Source organism: Molothrus aeneus, chromosome 5, assembly GCF_037042795.1.
Source record: "Molothrus aeneus isolate 106 chromosome 5, BPBGC_Maene_1.0, whole genome shotgun sequence".
Classification (NCBI taxonomy): Eukaryota; Metazoa; Chordata; class Aves; order Passeriformes; family Icteridae; genus Molothrus; species Molothrus aeneus.
In genome coordinates, this window is record NC_089650.1 from 35,166,966 (window position 1) to 35,187,496 (window position 20,531).

The 20,531-nt window shown below is 38.0% G+C and overlaps 1 protein-coding gene across 1 annotated transcript; it reads right to left on the reverse strand.

The window, feature by feature from the left end:
- Positions 1-403: 403 nt before the first annotated feature.
- FRS2 (fibroblast growth factor receptor substrate 2) lies at positions 404-13,821 on the reverse strand. Its single transcript, XM_066550118.1, has 6 exons — positions 13,734-13,821; positions 11,270-11,361; positions 9,269-9,455; positions 6,037-6,195; positions 5,075-5,238; positions 404-2,865 (listed from the first exon to the last, which is right to left on the reverse strand). Exons 2-6 carry the CDS (start codon positions 11,333-11,335, stop codon positions 1,915-1,917), a joined length of 1,527 nt encoding a protein of 508 aa, XP_066406215.1. The 5' UTR covers positions 11,336-11,361; positions 13,734-13,821; the 3' UTR covers positions 404-1,914.
- Between the last annotated feature and the right edge of the window lie 6,710 nt (positions 13,822-20,531).

Sequence of the window (20,531 nt, forward strand, 5' to 3'; positions counted from 1 at the left end):
GCAGAAGCTGACCATGAAATAAGGTTTTTTATAAAAAAATCTCTTTTAAATTCCTCACAATGGTCTCAATGACTCTCATCTTTTACTTCAGCAAATTATGTTTTTTGTCTATCTGGTATTTCAGTACCATACAGTTAGTAAAGAATAATGAAACCAGAGTGAAAAGGTGGCCTGATGCCACCTATTGGTATGGCAAGAGACATATTTCAGGTGCTGCTACTACTGCTGCCACTACTAAATGAGAGAAGACCAAAGAAAAAGGTTGTAGGAACAGAAATACACACCAATTTAAAAGACAGAAAATAAATGTAGTTTGGTTTTTATAAAACTTCAAAATTCAAATATTGCATGGAGACCCTTAATGCTTTTTCAGATCTCCAAATGGCTTTTCTTGCATGTTTTTCCTCACAGTTCAAGGGTTATTTTACATCATACCAGCTCACACAAGTGTCAGTTCCTTTGCAATCACAGGCTCAAGAGCAATCTCTTCTGCTGCTAGTACCAAGGTGCACCTGCAATACTGCCAGAATTCTAAGATTATTCAGACTATTAATAAACAAAACAGAAAAAAAAAAGTCTAAGGGTGCCTCTGGCATATTCAACAAACAACATTCTACCTGGATGTACCTGTAACACTGAGCAGCCATCATTGTAACCAAATTCACCAACTGCAAAAGGAAAACAAGTATGCTCATAGATAATACTACCTTCAGATAATTTACTACGTATCTTTTTAAATTAAAGTACATTATCACCTATGGGTGCACATTGCTAGAACGTACAACTTCCTATAAAGTACTATCAAGTCCAGTACCCTGCCTCCCATGTAACCTGTGTTTGATGCTTTAGAGGAAGACAATAACTGCATAATAAACCTTTCCAGTTGTGCAATAATGCATGCTGCTGGAGAGCTGGGATATTTCTGTCAGGCATAAAAAAGTAGAACACTGGACGAAGACAACCATTTGACCTTCAAGAGTCTTGCTTTGTCAAAGGCAGAGAGTAAGACAAACACATAGATGATCCTGAACAATTAAAGCTATGTACAAAATTTTGACTTTTAAAACAAGACATTATGGAACAAATAAAAAGTGAACACACAAATGCAAAGAAAAGAAGGCACACTGAACTAAGAAATGACAAGAGAGCCTTAATTCATACAGCCCACCTGTGAATTCCTTCACAAAAAACCCCAAAACTCTAATGAGATAAAATTTCGTCAGATTTCAGAGGGAATTTGATATGTCACTTGTAATTCTATTCCAACAGAAGGAGCTTAAAGTTGGTTTTTGATGTGTTTATAGCTCTGATCAACAACCATCAATGGGACCTCTCAAATATCACACAAGTTAAGAAAACTGTCAGGAATTAGAGGCCTTCTTGCCCACAGACAAAAAAGGTGTGGTGTTTATATTCCTTGAGATGAACCAATATATCCTGTGTATGTCAAACTCAGTGAATTAACATATTACACACAATTCATTCTGGAGGAACCACTTCAATGAGGAATGAACGTCGGATATGTATATTGAAAGGTTAGGTTTACCTGCTAATAATGCACATATCAAGAGGCTTTAAAAAGTGTTACAAATGCCATTAATGAGTATAGGCACCAGACCAGAATATTTATAAATTCAAAACTGGCATGTCACTCAGACTCTAATCAATTCAAGAGGCACTGTGAAAGGTGGTGATGCTGCTATGCAGTAATTACTTCTACTGTAGAATGAAATAGTGTTACCTAAAATGAATACTTGCTCTACATTAATTCCCTTTAGTAAGACAAGTACATGAAGTATGCAGAAAAAGTTCTATTAGTCTATAAAAGGCGTTAGTGTTAAGAAATGCAAAGTACTCGCATCTTCAATTTTATAAACTTCACAAAAGGTGCAAATGATTCAATGCTCCCCAGGCTCACATAGGCAGGTCAGTACTGTTATGTCTAGTTTTCCTAGAAGTACCGTCATCTCGGGGCAGTGCTTTTTGCAAGCTCGACATAGCAGCAGTTCTTTCAATGTCTATCACAGCATACAGCTCTGTGCGCCTGGTTGGAGTTTGCGGAAGTGGAGTGGTGGGGGTTTTTGGAGTCTGAGGGTTGTCAGAGTCACTACCACCTTCCAAGTCAACCTGTATATAGTTGAGCTGCCTGTGTTCTAAACTTGGACGCCTAATGTCAAAGTTAAAGACTGTTGGGGTGCAGTCCCGACGTCGTGTAAATTCTACTTTATGAGCACTTGCTGGTACTGTTACATTCTCTGTATTGACATAGTTATGCATTAGATCTAGGTTATTGTGATAGCCATTCAGAGACGGGGTCTTTGGTCCTAAACTGTCGTCTTCATCTCTGCTCAGCTTCCGGGCTTCCCAAACAGGAGGCAAGGATGGCAAGTTCTCGTAGTTCAGCAGCGCAGTTCTCCTCTGAGCAGAGTTGTTAATGTTCTGGGTGTCTGAGGTACTGGTTGATGTCAAGCGACCTCTCCTGACCCCTGAGGCACTAGGGATTGATAACCTATTTATATTTTCATACACCAATTTATTAGCAGATGGTGTCTCTCTACGTTCATCACTGTCGTACCCAGTGTCCCATTCAGTGTTGTTGGTGCTGCTGCCACTAACTTGATCTCTCCCAAGCTGTTCCAGTTTCTCTCTTTCCATTAACTGCCTTTGAACAGGTGTTGGTCCTAAAACAAACTTCACTCCTTCAGGCTCCAGGAGAACCTGAGCATCCCTGTCATCAGTACACATCTGATCTTCTTTCGCTTTAGTTGTTTCAGTGTTTGAAAGCTTTGATTCCAGTGGCACATGCACACTTGATCGATTTTTTCTTTCCTCTTGTACTCCAGTAGTGTTTACATAAGTGTGCACCTAAAAGGCAAAGAAAAAAGAAGAAATTCAAACACTATTGTGCCTTCCCCTCCCCCTCCAAATTTATGAGCTCCTTAACTCCCTCCCCACTCTTCTAATCCAAATACCTGAAAAGAAAAACTTGTGTTGGCAGGTGTTTAAGAGCAAAAGTCACCTCTCCTGCATTTTGCTGAACTGTAGTCAGTTTTAGGTTTTTTCCCTGAAATTTTGTTATTATTTATGTTAATGTTCCCCTAAAGAAAAAACAGAATTTATATCTTACACTGATAATTATTTTTATTTGATGTTTTACCTCAATTGTGCTCTAGTTCTAGAGTTTGGCTCTAATCAAGGCTACCTTGGGCTGCTCCTGCCTGGCTCATAACTAGACCTGGGCAGATTACTGAGAGCTCTACACTGTTGTCCCTTACCAGTGACCAGCAATTACTTTAGCTAAGTTTACGTTCATAACTTCCACACTGCAAGGAAATCTACTGTCCATACCAGGAAAAAAAAAAAACACCAAACAAAAAGAAAACCACAGAGAGACCTAAGAAAACCCTCGGTCTCCTGCCTTGTGTACAACTCCAGGAACAAAAAGAGAGGTTGGGTCTACAGGAAGAACTATCCATTCTTTCTTCAAGAGCCAACAGCCTCCTAAGAACAGGAACTCGTAGAAAAATATACAATTCCATATGAAGTGTGGCACTCAAAATTAAAAAGGAGGAGTTGGCACCGTATGCACTAAGAAAGGCAGATACCCTCCTAGGTTATATCCCTCCAATTTCCACAGTGGATCAATACAAGGCTGAATGGGAAAGACTGGATTCCCTCTCTAAATTTTAATTCTATGTCTGGATATCCAAACAGCAAAAGTAGTACTTTACAGCAGCAGTCATGTAGCTTGCCAACCTCTCTGTCAAGCCCTGCCAGCTGAAGTGTCATTTACCAGATCACCTGACTCCTCCACTGATTTTTTAAACTCACTTACTATTCAGTAACTCCAACGATAATACCTGAGCTCTTCTGTGAGGGCTCCTAACAAATCCTTTCCCACAAGACAGTTCACAGCCCTCTGCTCTGGCTACCTTCTCTGGTTTCCAAAACTGTTTCTTGTCACACATTAAAGTCTTCCTAAACCACATGACATTTATAAATTTGACTGTCATTTTCATCAGCAACCTGAATGATGAGAGAGAAGTTTTCAGTTGACAGTTTTCAGTCTTTCCAGACTGGCAGGGTTTCCACTGAGAGGGATCTCTAGAGCCTAGAGAACCGACCTCAGAGAAACCTTATGAAGTTCAGCAACAGCAAAAAGAAGATCCAGTGCTTGGTATGAAACAACACCAACAGTACAGGCTAGATACCAACTGATTATTATTATAAACCAAGTTATTACCATTAATTCAGCTCTCACAAGACTGAACCTGAGCTCCAGAGTACACGACAGACAGCACCGTTCTGAGGCTAGTGCACTGGAGGGCCATGACTAGAGCTGGAGCACATGACATACAAGGAGAAGCTGAGGACACCATCTTAGTTCCATTTAAGAGAATGCAGGGAACCACCTAATAGCTATTTTCAACTACCTAACAGAGAAAGCAAAAACAGAGCCAGACCTTTTTTGGGGATGTTTAGCAAAAGGTCAACACCAGATGTAACAGGCAAAAATCTGATAACATTAGAGAAACATTAGAGAGAAATTATTTCACAACAGCAGTGGTGAAACACTGGAACACATGGCTCAGATTCTGTGGAATCCCCTTGCCTGTAGTATTCAAAACATGACCAGGACAATGGTCTGTGAAGTTTTCTCTAACTTAAAACTTTGATATAGAGACTGGAGGTCCCTTCTAATGCAAATTATTCCATGACTTCTATTTGGCAAATAGAAGACTTACATATAAAGAAGCTTTTTGACCAGGATCTCTCATTATAATGTACAATTACTCCTGTTTAAAAATAGTTACTGAATTTTTTGAAAAGAGTATAATGCAAACACATACCTTCTCTATCTTTTTATTTTATATAAAATATAAATTCCTCAGCAAGCCATTCTGCAAAGTATCATTTTAAAGAGGCAAGGCAAACACTTTTCTGAGGCAGTTAAAATACTGTAGGAATACTTTACACCTGATACTGAAACGCAAGTGAAAGCCAACAGAACAATCATTAGAAAAATCTGAAGTAATGTAGAAGCTCAGTTGTACAAAGGGAAAAAACCACTCACTTGCTCCTCTGCTACAAGTAAAGGATGTGTTGATTCTTCGCCGACAGAGGGGAGGCGTGCGCTGCCGACAGAAGGGTGTCTGCTGGAAGGGTGTGATGAAGCATCTCCAAAAGATGGGTACCTGGGATAGCCGTTGGGTAAACTCTGCGCATTGAATCCAGGAGCTGGTACAATTAGAAAACAGCCAAAACCATATTAAAATAGAACATATTACTGTATATGAATAAGATACTTTATATCTTAAGTTTAATTTTCAAAAGAGAAAGTAAAATATGTAAAACAATATTAAGTATTCACAAAGCTCAATTTTGCTTAGAGGAAGGAAATGGAAAACAGAACAGCATCCCAGTATTTTCCAGAACACATTTATGAAGCAGCCACTGAAAACTAGGTGTATTACACACCCAGTAAACTCTCTCCAACTTCTCTTTCCCCCATTAACATCTCCCCCTGACAAACAGAGACTCCTTTATCTAAGCTTCCATTTCTCTGAAATCATCAATAAACTGGAATTCCTAGTTTCAAATATCAAGCCATCTGCCTGAGATTTCAAAAATACCAGAAAATTTTAGATAAATACTTCACTCATCCTACTCAGAGCAAAAGAAAGATTCCAAACCAACTGCGCATGTGATTTAAACAGTATTTTTTCCCCCTATTTAAAAATTTGAAATCTTGCCCAGCATTAACATTTCTCTGAAATGCTACAGGTAAAGCATGTTAACATATCATAAAGCAATTCAATAGGTGTATTCATAAGTGTTCTTATGCAACAATTAAGTTCCCAAAACTTACTTCTTGAAGATAATCCTCAGCAAGTACCTCGAGAGAATGCATTACTACCTCTTAGCTTTAAATTAGCCTTCTTTTTAATTACTTAAAGATTAAATTCAAATCAAATGCTATTTTCAGCTAACTAAATTACATTCAGGTATGTCATCTGACAGTAGAACCATACTTACTGGTAGGTGTTCGAGGGGTTCTTGGTACTTCCAACTCAGTTTGATGATTATTCCTTTCTACTACTGGTTCTTCTACCACATTTATGCTGTTATTCTGCATTATCTCTTGTAACATGTTAAATAGCTCTTCTGCCCGGGCACACTTAAAGGCAAAGATTCCTATAAATACATCCAAAAAAAAAAATCAAAACCCTGTAACTCAGAAACATGCCTTACAATATATATAACTTGCAAGAAATAGAACTGGAATCCACATAATGAAAACCTGTTAAAGAAGCAAAAGTGTTACAAAATTTTTATTGCACCAAAACACACAAAATTACTGTGACAACCTTTAAAGTGGTTATCTAATAGAAGAATAAGGTTCCCATGCACCAAAAGTTAAATAAGAACAGAAAACCAGTTCAGTTTGGAGCAAAAATAAATTTTGAGTGCTAAATGAGGGGAAAAAACCAAGTTGGTTTTTGTTTGTTTTTTTTTTAAGCTAATAAAAAGGATACCTGTTAAATAAATATGTATTTAAAAAACATTAAATGAAACTACGGTGGTGCTACAAAGGTGTATTTCCTAAATCAGATTTCTATTAAACTACCACAAAAATAAGATACCTGCACAACAGAAAAGGATTTAAACACTGGATATAAATTCAGCTTCTTTAAGAAGACTAAAATTAAAAGCTAGTAGGACAAACTGTGTGAAACAGACAGTAACAAACTAATTGCTTTAGGCTAAAGGATAGACACAGAGCACAAAGTTAGCAGCAATACCGTGTATTTTGCGTGTGTATTGTGCCACTTTGCCTTTGAACAGCAGGGAGTGTCCCAACTTACCCTCACCAGCAAAGTCGCAGCTTTGGATTATTCTTCCATTGAAAGCATGAAGTTAAAGTTGACATGCTTGTTAAACGTGGGTGCAGGTGCTCATTTTTTAAAGTGAGTATTACAATCTTAAAACACTCTTTACTGAAAAGTACCTACCTATATAGCCACTTCTGCAAGTGCAGTTATGTGAACATGCTGGCAATTACTACCATCATATATTTATTTAGGGATGCAGTGCTGTGGCAGATCAGAACCACCAGAAATGCTTCACATGGCAGAAGTTCACACAACCCCAGCTGGGAATACACCAAATGGGCTACGAGGAACAATGCTCAGCTATTAATATGCAGCTGCTGCACTGAATAAGCTTCATGTTTGCAACACTGCAGCTATAGATCTTCTACTACTCTATGTCCCTGACCCCTAATCCAGCCATGTGCAATAGACATGAATGTGTAATATTACACATAGAATGTGTAATGTTTTGTATATTTCTGAACATTCACACTGGATGTTTGAATCTTAATGGACAAACCCCAGAATTTTTTAAAACTCTAGGTTCATAAACTTTAAAAAGTTCCCAGTGTGTTTCTGAGAATTTCAGCTGCATTTAAATACATTCATATTAAATACAATGTGAACTGTCACACAACATGATGACATACCAACTTCTCCAGGTTTTATATCCTCAATTATCTGTTAGATGTGGTCCAAAGATGTGTCTGCAAGGGTTTTAATACCTAGCACAAACTCAATGTTTCACCATCATTGCTTCTCACAGCTTAACAATAGAAATAACTTGATATTAAAGGAAAAACAGAAACAAGAATACTGACTAATGTAAGAAGTTGCTGGGCAGTATTCAGGGAATTCTCAATTGAAAAACTTCGTCACCCCATGAAGTGAAGATGAAGTTTTGCAACTGTGCCCACAAAACCCACTGTAGGTCTCAGGAACAATGTTCCATTGCAAAAGGGCAGCAGAGAACATTTTCTGCCAGATTTCTTTTTTCCCAATATTCACAGTATTTTAGTATTACATAAGGAAGGCAAGAAACAAAAGAGGGAGGAAAGGGTTGCTGCTTACACAGCCTGCCTAATCTTGTTTATAAAAAAAAAAAAAGGAAAAATTAGAAGGAAAGTGGAGAAGTCAATTAGACTTGGTGTCTTGGTGTAAGATTTTGCAGACTTGCTAATAGACTGTAGAAAATAACCTTCAAATTAGTATTTCAATTAAGTATTATTAGTATCTGTTTTCAATGTTCAGAAGAAACAGTAAATTCAACTGCAAAACACATTAAAGTTATTATCTTCAAAACAAATTTTATTACTTTAAGAATGATGAAAATTTAGTTTAGTATGGAGTATATTGCAATGTTTGAAAATATCTCCATTTCTCATTAGGAGATGAACTGAGAGTGCCTTTTAAACTCCCATGAAAAAAACCCTTTTCTTCCTTTACCTTCGCTTGGACAATGAATATTGAATAGGTTTATATGTGATCCAATTCTTCCATCTTTTTGACTTTTTAACAGTGAAATTAAAAAACAAAACCTGTGATTTCTGAATGTCTAAAATTATTGATAAGAACACTGGTAAATGCCAAAAATCCAGAAGAACATTGGAGCTTAACTTCACAACATATGAGTGCATAAGAATTCCAAGCACACACAGCTATTTCACAGTAGGAAGATGCAAAACAAGGCTGAGAGCTCAACAAAAACAGCTCAGTCCCTCAGGGACTGCTGCAGGGAAGAGAGAAACACCTGAATATTCTCAGAGGGAGCCAACCTTGGCCAAGGCAGGCATGGTCTGGCTACTGAAAGGTAAACATCTTTTTCTGATGAAAGCCACTCGAAAAATAACTGAGCATAGCTGAAGTATACACACCTCATATAAAACCATCAAAATTTGAGAATTATGTCATTGATATTAATGAAAGTGGTATTTGCTTTAGGAAGAGGATGAAACACCAGTGCATTACTGAAGACAATAATAAGCTGGGGCCAGCCATCCTGTTCATATCAGTGCTCCAGGCTCTTAAAACCTTAAAAATAGAGAATTTGTTGAATTCTGAGGGCATTCCTTCACAGTTTCAGATTCTACTGCCTCTCCCAGAGGTCAAGTCAACCTCTGAGGCAGGAGAATTTCCCTGTCAAAACCACCTCCTAAGTTGACCAAAAGAATACTCACATAGAACCTTGAAGTCCTCCAGATCTACAAATGCCAAAAAACACATGCAACTCAAATCCTCATTTTACCAGAAGACCATTCCTCATAAGGTAATTGTTTTCCATAAACCACATTCACATACAGAACTATAGCCTTTATAACTCTTGCCAAAGGACTGGCAAATATCTTCCAACATCAAATAAACTTGCAAGTAGCTTTATATGCAAAATTTCCACATACCTTGTCCAGTTTGACACCTTCGACCACTTTCGAAAGAGAAAAGATTTGAGTCATAGCCATAGCGACGGAGACAGAGGTAGTGCCATTTGACAGAGTCCCTTTTACGGGTGTACAAAACTAGTTCTGTATCTGTAAGTTCCATTATGCCAGAACCCAGTTCATTACCATCATCATCCACATTAATAACCTATAAAAAAGAAATTAAAAAGCATTAGGTAATTACTCTTTTGAGAAACAACACCACTTCTAATAATCTTAATGCCTGGCTGGTAGACTCCATCTGTGCTATCGTATTAGTTACAATCCTTGAAGTGAATGTTTAAAAAAAACAATAAAAGAGCTTCACAAACTAGTTTCTGTGCTATCCTAACCCAGAATTCAGAAAATTAAAATAATACTTATTTACAAACAATACAAAGGAGGCTGCCTAACATTCCTGTAAAATCTGACGAGAAATTTAAAGTAGAAGAGATTTGCAGGTTAAATATTTTTTTAAACTGGCTTTATGTACATATTCTAGTATTCCCACATGGATAAGGCATACCTCAGATAATGGAATCTTTCAGAGCCCCATTTCTGAAAAAAAATATTTGCTTTGTCATATAACTCTGCTTACAGTTGGGAAAAGGAATGAGAAAGGGTAAGTGGCTCCAAGAAAAAGCTTCCTTCACACACATGTATAGCCTTGCACTGTGCTGAATCAACCAACAGTTTTAGACATTTTGTTGCCTTTTTAAAGTCAACAAATAATTCAAATACCTTATAGTTATCTTGTGTGAAAAAACGTATATAAAGCTAAACTCTTGCTCTTTCTGCTTTTAGGCCAGTTTTGAGGTCATCTGCATCCTTTATAGAATTTGGACAGTATATATTTCCCCTCTATTTTACCTCACAATGCTGCTTTTAGTAGGATTCTTTCTTAATCAGTAAAAAAGCTACTGAAAAAAATCCCTACGGAATTAATGTGACTCCTTAAAAAATACATTTTCAACTTGAAATCTAGTTAATTGAAAAGAATTAGGAATCATTTCATCTGCCTGTGAGGCTTATGCCCATTTTCCTCATTTTGCAGATTACATTCCTTCATCTCTCCCTCCCCTACCCCTCCGCTAAACAAACAATAGAGAAATTCTACAAGGAGAAAAATAGGAACTAGTTACACAAAGTGATGCATAAAGAGGAAGAAAACAGAAATCTATTTTATCCTTCAGCTTTCTTACCTGATAATATTAAACATTTCCAGAAATTCCCATGGCTTTAAAGCTCATTTCATGGTTGCCCTAAGGCAACACATGAATTAGTTTTCACTATGGAAGCATTACATTCCTTTGTCAACTCACAGAGACAGTTTGGAGCACAGAAGCAAATCTGACTTGTGTGACCTATGCAAAGGTATGTTGACTTACAGTCACTGACTTCAGCTGCTTCATGCTCAACATGTCAAGCACATGAACGAGTGTTCACAGGCTTATAAATTCCAGAGATTTTTGAGACAAAAGGGCACTTAGAAATAACATTTCTCCACATAAAGGATAAAAGTTTTCAAAATGTATAATCAGTAGCGACCTTCAAGTCAAATCAGCAGTCCTAAAATTTTCTATTGATGATCCCACATTCAGGTTCATAATCACACTTCCCCAAAAGCTACTGATTCCCATATGCTAAGGACTCCTTTCCTAATGTAACCTTCCACAGGCAACACTCCTTACTTGGGCTCTACCAACTGAAATGGAGGTGGATGAAAATCACAAGCCTCTTCTCTTTCCTGAAGATCCAAACTGTCCTAGCAAGGCTACCCTGTCTAGGGAATTCCTGTCACTGCTGAGAAGAGAGGGTTTCTCAAAGGCACAAGAGAAACCTGTAGCCACAGGCACCTGCAACTGCAGTGTTTCAGCTGCTCAGAAATTTGCACTCCGTTTTCATTACTTTTTTTTTTAATCACAGATGTGGTCTGTAAGAAAACAAAAAAATAGTTCACAGCACATCACACTGGCTGCATACCTTAAACTTGTTTCGGTGGTTATCTGGGACAGTTTCTTTATCTGGACAGCTACAACAGCTACCCATGACTTCTTCAGAAGACCATCTGATCTCTAAATGAGAAAAAAAAACCAACCAACAAAATGATCATTTAGTTGAAGTAAAAACGAAGTAACATCAACAAACAAGCCAATGCAAATTACTCTGACATACAATTCTTCATGATGAATCTTCCAGTCGCATTTAATAAAAAGTCAATGTAGATACTACAGATATGATGGTTAATTTGGATTTGACAGTAAGGAGTGGCAACACGGAGCCAGTAAAGTCCTACCAATAACTCACCTTGAGGTTACTACCAAACAGACTCATTTGATTTGTCACCTTAATTCCCACAGTAGCACCTTGGGGGAAAACAAAACCCAACCACTTACTGTGTAAGATTTGAATTTCCTAAACCAGGCTTTTACACGAGGCAGCTACCTAGATTCCAGTTCCACCTAAATGAGCATTCCCTGGCTCAGGAGCACAGCACTAGAGACACACCTAGAAGCCCTGGGCTGTAGCAGGTTAGCAGGCACCGGCAACACAAAGAGCCCATATGGCTGCCCTGGCTTTGGCAGCTCCGGGTTCCAGGCCTGCAGGCAGCCCTCTGCTGGCAGCCATGCAGTAAGGCTCTGTGCTTCCAATTTAGAATATTTCCCATATGGCAGCGTATATCAAACTATGTAATCAAAGACAAGGGAAGGAAAAAACCCCACATCCAACACAAATATTTTAAAACTTGGGGTTTCCTTATTTCTGTAAAGTTCTATTTGGATTAAATTGTGTTACACATTCGTTTTAAAACAGTAAAAGGTGGTAACACTGAACAGCATGGCTAAAGTAATGAAACAAAAAAAACACCTTGGTATTTTTTGTATTTTCATTTAAAGACTTCTGTGTGTATGGCAAAACTTTCACAAAACAGTTTAATAAATGTTCACAGGACAAAGTTTTGCAACTTGCTGTTTCATCCTCTACCACCATGAAATTGGGTTAAGTCTCACATTTCTTAAATACAAGAAAGTCTGAAAAAGAAAACTTAACCCATTCACATAATTTTTATATTGGATAAGAACTAAAATTTCCACTACACAAATGAAAAATCCTGGAGGAGAGCTATTAAGTCAACAAGAGATACAACACTAGAAATCAAGAAGAATGAAGACAGTATGGACTGATAAGTTTTCCTGACTAGAGGGAAAAAATCCAATGTTATCATCTTAAGAAAATCATGACTTGGTTTCTAGACAGGCATTTGTATTAGCATGCAGCAGTAGTGTTCACGTAGCTCTTTACTCTGCTAAGGGATAAGATGCAAAGAATACAATGAGGAGCAGTTAACTTTTCCACTTTTTTTCATCAGAAAAGCCACTCAAAAGAGATACTCCTACCCTAGAGACTGTATAAATCAGCCCCCAAGAATCCCCTGCAGAGGTAACAACACTGCTCCAATTAATCCAGTGATAAAGAGGCAAAGTACCAGACACCTATTCAAAATCATGATTCTTTAATATCATTTCTGTCCATAACATGAAACATGCATTATATTGACAAAGATTTTTTCCCCAACTCAAAATAAAACTGGGCATTGCTTGTTTGCTTTTACTGCTGCAGAGAGAAGCTATGCTACACACAAACTTTTTTTTTCTTTTTCCATTGTGAAGTTTTGAAATTTTTATAGTGGTAGTAGTAGCAGTAGTAGTAGTTGTTCTTTCTCTTCTGTTGAGAAAGGGAGATACAGGTAGTAACACCTGATCCTGGTTTCCTACCCTGGCACCCCTCAGAGCCTCACTACAGTAATGTTCAGATGTTCCTGTCAGCCTACTGCCACGGTGCTGTTTACCCTGGGAATCCCCTGCTATGAAGAGCAACAGGTGACAATAGCCTCAGGGCAGATTAACAGGGAATACTCTGGTCCATACAATGTACTTATATATGTGCCTCAAGCAGCCTTAATAAATATGCATGCACTTAATAAAGCCTAGACTGAGACCTCCTCAAATGTTTTTTGTAGTGAAAACAGAACTACATAGCTGCATGCTGTTAATATCAGACTTTCTATGCATTCAGCATGAAATAACTGACCAAGTCTGTTGAATACAGGTGCCTGCTTCTTTAAAAAAACTTAAAAAAAAACAACCCAGAACTTAAAATGCAACGCACTTTGGAGAAAAAAAAATCACTGGAGTTGCAAGAAGAAAGCTGCAGTATATTGTGTATATCAAGATTTTTGAAGCACAGCCTCTGTACCTCAGGAACAACAAAGAAAGGGTATGTAATCAATAATCATACAAGCTTGTTATTTTGTCTCAAGTATGCGCTAATATTAATATTTCAGAAAACCAAGAACTGAAATGCTGCTTCAAAGGAGAGATGTGAACAAAGGCTATGAGGAAGAAATTAAACAGCTAGGGAACTGGCAGAATTAAAAATCACTCACCTAGATTTGGCCATTAATATTCCCAGCCTCTGCTGCAGCATCAGGGCTTCTGTCATACTCAAAGTGTCATGCTGTCTTGTCACAGAACTAATCATTGGACCTAGAACTAGAAGGGTAAATAAAAATAACATTTTTTCCCTTGTTTTTAAGATGACAGTAAACTAAAAAAATACATGCTTTTGTTTATAATTATTTTGCAAGTATTATGTCAAGCAAGGTCTTCACGATGTTTTAAATAAGACTGAGCTCTGATTTGCCCTGACATTTCAATGCTATGGAAGAAAAAAATCTGGCACTCCTTTCTGCAATGCAGCCTGTCACACTGGGGACTCCATTCATTCTCCACTCACTGCATAGCCAGTTCAGTGTGGAAATGACAGATGTGAAGCTCCCGTTATCCTCAGTGCATATCAACCCAACCCAACGCAAACCACAGCAGACAAACAGAAGAACAAGTACAACTCACTCTATTTAACTCCCTCTTGCTTATCCTACTGAACATACAAAAATGCTGACTTGTATGGCTAACACATCACCCTTTCTCTGCTTCCCTCATGATTCTGGCTCCATGACATTAACCATAAATTGCTTGCTTTTACTTCCCCACCCCCTGGATTATTCTCACACTAGCTATCCACTCACATCTAAGACTTAAAGCTAACTGCTGCTTCCATCATGCTAACAGCTGGCAGTCTCTGTTCTCAGTTTGTAAAATTGCCAAACAAGCACTTGATGTTTCCTTTGATGCTGCTTATTAAACTCAATAAAAGGGCTAATTTCTCAGAATAATACTTTATTATTATGTCTATGCAAAGTTCTTTGAGACCACTGCAGCTTTGCTTATACATTTTTTACTGCAATTCTTTGTATTCATCAGCTGTCCCCAGTCTTGCCCCTGGATTAAAATCATCTTGGCAAACCAAAGCTCTCTGCGTTTTTGCATAACATCACATGTAATGTAGTCCTAATTTCATCCCAGGTCCTAGGCATGATTACATCAGTTGCAGAACCCTCTTACTTGTGAAGGGATTGTGCAAGAGATTACCAGAAATTCAACACTGGCAAATGCAAAAATAACACTCCTTGCAAAGTAGCTCTATCTGTTAGGAAAGATCAGGTACATAGTCATGCAGTCCAATGGAAACTCTAGCTGGACAGCTATCATAAAGCAAATGAAACATAACTGTTTGCAAAGACTTAAATGTGCCAAACCAAAAATACAATTCTACTGTATGAATCCATAGCATACCCACAGATGTAGTAATGTATGCCATCAGGGCTCCCCTATCAAAAAAAGGGAGTAAAAGCAGAAATATGCTACTTAGACAACTCTGCCTGAAAAAAGGAGCACACAGAGCATGAGTACAGAATTATAGGTGACAAAGAGAAGATAAATAAAGCACAACTATTTTCCACATGCAACCATTAGGGAACAGCAGCTGACATTATTAAGGGGGGGTTCAAACACATAAAAGTTCTTTCTTGCACATGATCTGTAGCTAAGCTTTGTGATCTGCAATGTCTTGTGGAAATGAGTTCCAAAATGTTAAAGATTCAGAAAGTAAATTGGACAGATGCAAGCTCCATGAAGAACTTCTAAACTCAAGGATGTCTTATCTTGCTCAAAAAGTCTCTAAGGTGCAGATGCTTAGAAGGGTCTTAAGGAATGATCATAAAATGTTCCTTCTTACTACTCTCTTCCCTATGTATTTACTATTGGCTCTCAGAATTTACTATTTACTGTCAGAAACAGGATACTGGACAAACTGATACTTCAAGTGTGACCCAATAAAGCCATTCTGATTAACATATATGGATGATCAACTCAAATTTGTGAGTACTCTGCAATAAGACATTAAAAAAAGGAAATAATTAACAACTTATACTTAACTTGAAACTAAACCCTACATTTCACAAAGGTACCAAAAGGTAAACTTATTGAACTGCTTGACAGAGATGTATTTTTGCATACAGTTGTGTACCTATGCCTCTGCAAGGTCAAGTTTTGGTTATGGGATGACCCTACCCAATCAAGCTGGTATTATTAAGCTGTGGTTTCGGTCAGGTTAGATTTCTGCTGGCTTAGCATACCAAACCAGCTAGCAGAGAGTATAGCAAGTGCCAGAGTCAGCTGGGGACAGAATCACAGCCTTAGTCACATCCACCCAGTTTTCAGAAAAATTAGCCACTTTACTAATGACTGGGATTGAAGTTTACCAAATCCCCTACTAAAATTTTCAGAAGACACAAATGGAAAGAGGGAGCAGAAAACGTGACCCACCCACTCTGGTGAAATCTTAGGCGGTAGTCATTAGAAAAATAATTAAAATTAAAATGTTCATAGGCAAGCTATCCTAATGCAGGTATGTTTGCACTAGTCTTTACCTTGGTATTTTTCTAGCACAGTTTTAATCCTTTTACATGGTTTGGCTACCTAAAGCAGAGTAGCCTATTTCAGTTACCTAAGAATGATTCCTAAACAATCTAAACAGAGTTTTATAATGGATTAAAGAAAGCACACAAACTTGCAGCACCTAACTTCTTTTAAATGTAAAGCAATAACAAAATTCTCCAAACAGTTGCTTCCAATCACAAGTTGGCTGTTTATTCAGTTCGGGACTTTTTAAAATTTTCCCAGATTGCAAAATATTTACCCAAACTTAAATATACAAGAAGTAGACATTTCCACAGTCACAACCCTAAGTTATGTCTACAATGTCAAATTTAGTAGCTGTAATTTCCCACTCACAAAGCATGAGTGATGGTTGGGTGCAGTCCTGCAAGGAGGGGGAAAGGGATGGAGGGTATCTTCTGCTTGTCCCTAACACATTCATTACTGCATTGCAAGGTAAAAATCCCAGGCAAGAGAAACCAGGACCAACACTCATCTAAACCTTGTTAATGGGAGTGAAAGGAAGGAACTGCTGTAACTTCACTAAGATTTATTTCTTGGCCTTGTGAAGTAAAACGTGGCTCTTTCCCTCACAGATTAAGTAAGGCCAACAAATTATGCTAATCTCTCAGAAGTTGAGGACGACAAGGCATCAGTGTAAACAAGAGTAGATACTTTAAAAAGAACAACACAGTCAAAAGCTTGCAGATATTCTAACATTTGCAATTGTGCAGTCTCTCCAGGCTGGCAATGATGAGAACAAGGCATGTATTTCCCTCGCACAAGAAAGGCCACACGGACATGCTGCTATCCTACTCCTCATTTGCTCAAAGTCACCCCATTCAAGTCAGCTCAAGGTTGCAAAGCTGATCTAAAAGCTGGTTTTAACTTAGTTCTGAGTGCTCTGGTTGCAGAATCGAACATTAACTTCAGGAGATATTTTCTGTACACATAAATTCCTCTCACAAACCTCCTAAAAATCAGGCAGAGAAAGAACCCCAAACCATAGCACACCTCAGAAGAGGCAGGGAGAAGCAAGGGTGCCTTGTCTGTTAAGCCATTTTTTGTACAGTCTTTTCAAATGAAGAAGTGGCCTTCCAAAGCACTAGATTGCCACAGTGCTAGGCCCTCTGCTATGTCTTTCCATTTAGTCATATGTCATATGTCATTCCATTTAGAGTCCAAACATTGCCTGTCTAAACTACATCTAGACACTAGGAGTAAATATCACATATAATGTGCTAGACAATTGAACACACTGAAAGAGGCAAAACTAACTTGGTTAACTTCCTCCCAAAGTTCAAAATTCCTGGCCCTCAAGAATTTGGATGTTGACATTTCTAGAGGGATTCAGAAAAGTATCCCAAATTTAGTATTACAGCAAGCATCAGTACACCTGCCCATCCTGCAATCTCACATTCAAATACTTGAAGAAATCACAGCCAAATCCCTACAGATACATTCTAACTCCTCATCTCAGTTTCTGAGCACTTGTTGATGTCAATGGTTTTTCTACAGCAGGTGATAATTTCACCTGGAAAGTGTTGACTCAGAGATTAAATTGAAACTGAGAGTATAAATCTGAACATTTCAGGTTATTCATAGAAAATTTCTAAGTAACTCATTACATGCTCTCCTCATGAACCAGAGTAGTCACTACAGCAAAGCTCCTTTCAGCTTTCCACACAAAAGAAACTTGCCATGAAAGTGTTAGACAGCAGACAAATAAGATAAACCAATTTCACATATAAGAAAAATATTATTCAGCAAGACAATTACTGTTTTATTGGCATGCTATTCATTTCAGGATATAGGTGAAGGATGTTGAATGGTACTGCAGTCAGTCTTTTGAATTTTGCTGGTAGCTGAAAACTGCCCATTTCACAACTGGCTAATGCAACCAATTAAATGGATAACCTCTGTACCAAATGTGATATATCCTAGGTCTTTGGAGTTGTGATGTAATCCATGCTGGCAAATTCTACATGATTTAAGAAACCTGGTATCCTACTCAGACTTAAAATAACCTATACTTTGACCTTCTGTTTATTTTGGCTAGCACATCTTCACTGCCATGAAGCCAAGTTTTTCAATTGGAAAACAAAATGTTTCTGGTACACGGGACTCCCACGTCCCAGACCTCACATGTACATAAGAGATGAAGCACTAAAATAAAGCTAGTAATTATTGAGTGTGGCCTTAAAATCCAAGAGCTTTATTTCCCCAATGGTCAAAAAAAGAACTTCTTTGCTTTATAATTACCAAAAAGAAAAAAAGTAACATCTGTACATCAGCAAAGACTGACTTGAATGTTTGGAGTCACAACAGACAAAAGAGGTGCCAAAGCTGGAATGTTGGCCCATGGAAACACAGGGGTTTAATGGCATATGAGTGTTCAGAAGAGCAGGGAGAAACCCCATGAGAAATACAGCAAAAGAAGCACAAAATGTTCTCCTTGCCTGCCCACGCCTGCCACCATCATTCAAATCAACTCATCTTCTTGCAGGTGTTCTGGAAGGCTCTTGCCTTGCACAGTCTGACAAACAGCAATGTAACAACAATTCACACCCAAGAAGCAAATGTGTTTTGGGGAGAAGGAGGTTTAATAGTAAAGCAAACTGAACCAGGGTCAGACATAGTCCTTGCCCTTCATCCACCTGGCAACAATTACTAAGAAAATTAATATTGAAGGTGCCTCAGTACCTTAGAAGGATGAAAAAAACAGTACTAACAAACCATAGCAGAGTTAAAAACTACAATGAAGGAGATCCAAGAAGAAACTAAACATGCTGAGAAATAGTTTGGTGCCACTGGCTGCAATTAGGGAAAACAAGGTACTAAGGGTTGAGGTGAAGCTGCAAAATCTAGTTTATAACTTTGCTTATGCTAACAGGTGGAGTTTTCACTCAATATTTTTATTAAATGAGCATGTTGTCAGACTTATGATTAAAACACAGCAATAAATGTATACCCCTTTTCTCTCTTTAGCCCTTTCCAAAGGAAAAAAACAAAAACAAAACAACAAAACTGACATAACCCAAGCTAAACTGTAAAAGCTTTCTGGCTCCAATGAAAACAAAATTATTGCAACCACACACCAGCTTGAGCAGACCAGCTTGCCATTTCAGTGCAGTGCCCTCAGAGCCTCTTTGAACACACCCTGAGGAGGCTGATGCAGGATCACACCAGAACTCGCCCTCTCAGCAGCATTCCTTTGCCGGCACCTTCTGCTGCTGCCAACTGCCTGCTCCTCAAACTCACAGGAGACTTTTTTTCCTTACTCCTGCTTTTTAACACTCAGATCACCTCACAACTTGACCTATTTTGCTGTATATGTTTCCACATATTTGGATTCAAAATGAACAACTTTTTATTTCATACTTATTAGAGCCATATAAAAATATCATTTAATAAAACTAAAATTGAATAAAATGAAACACTGGAGCCTTGTTGTTTGTTTAAATACAGAACTAGCAACTGATCTTGAAAAGTCATTATGCAAAAATTTGAAACGGTATGCTACTATTAAATTAATTCTTTACAGTTCTCTTTAAAAGTGATCATTTCAGCAAAATGCTCAAATTTACGTGAGATAGTTAAACATTTGCAGGAACACTGTTCAACAGTAATTCCTTAAAAAACCACATGCTCATTCTGACAGAAAAGCTTTTATATTCACCACAATTACCACAGAAGTGAAGATTAAAGACCAGGTCAAGTAGCTGAGCTAAGATGAGCAGAGAGAGAACTGCAGCAGGCAGCAATGTTGTGCCAACTCTAAATACTTCATGGCGTTTAAGACCAATTTACATAACACCAATCCTACACCTCTCCACTTTGCTCTAGCATGACATTCGAAGAACTGCATTCCCTTATCCTGAGATGTGGTACCCCCATACTTAGGCCTGTCCCAATGCAATATAAAGGGTAATCACACATTTCATTCAGGTACTAGGTTGGTACAACTGCTCTATTCAACAAGTGCACACAGACACACATACACATACAGCCTTAAAAAGGAGTTTCAAACTTTCACCTCAGTGCATTTTGAAAACTCTAGGTCTTTAATGAACATGAATCTTGAACAGGAGCACAAACGTTCCTGTTTGCTTCACCATCCCCATTTGTCCCTCTGAGGATGTGGGACATCGTTGCTTGTTCTACTCTTTAATCACTCTCCAAAAAATGATCCTCTTACACTACACTTCCAGAGAAACAAGACTTATGTTTTACTTGGTATCATTTTAAAAACAACTTACACACATGCAAATATTTTCCAATTTCTTAGTAAAACAATTTCTCCAGATCCACACCACCATACTGTTTCCTGTGAATGTCTGCCAGATTAACTGCATCCTTTTAAAAGAAATAGCAGAACATCAAACTCCAAACCATGACATTAGGTT

What these genes read in the sequence shown, in the direction of transcription:
- FRS2 (XM_066550118.1), bottom strand. Translation starts at nt 11,335, where the DNA reads ATGGGTAGCTGTTGTAGCTGTCCAGATAAAGAAACTGTCCCAGATAAC. An exon ending in AAGGTGTCAAACTGGACAAG is followed by an intron (nt 6,196 to 9,268) that starts GTATGTGGAAAT and finishes ATGTATTTATAG; the next exon opens with GAATCTTTGCCTTTAAGTGT. An exon ending in TACTTGTAGCAGAGGAGCAA is followed by an intron (nt 2,866 to 5,074) that starts GTGAGTGGTTTT and finishes TTTGCCTTTTAG; the next exon opens with GTGCACACTTATGTAAACAC.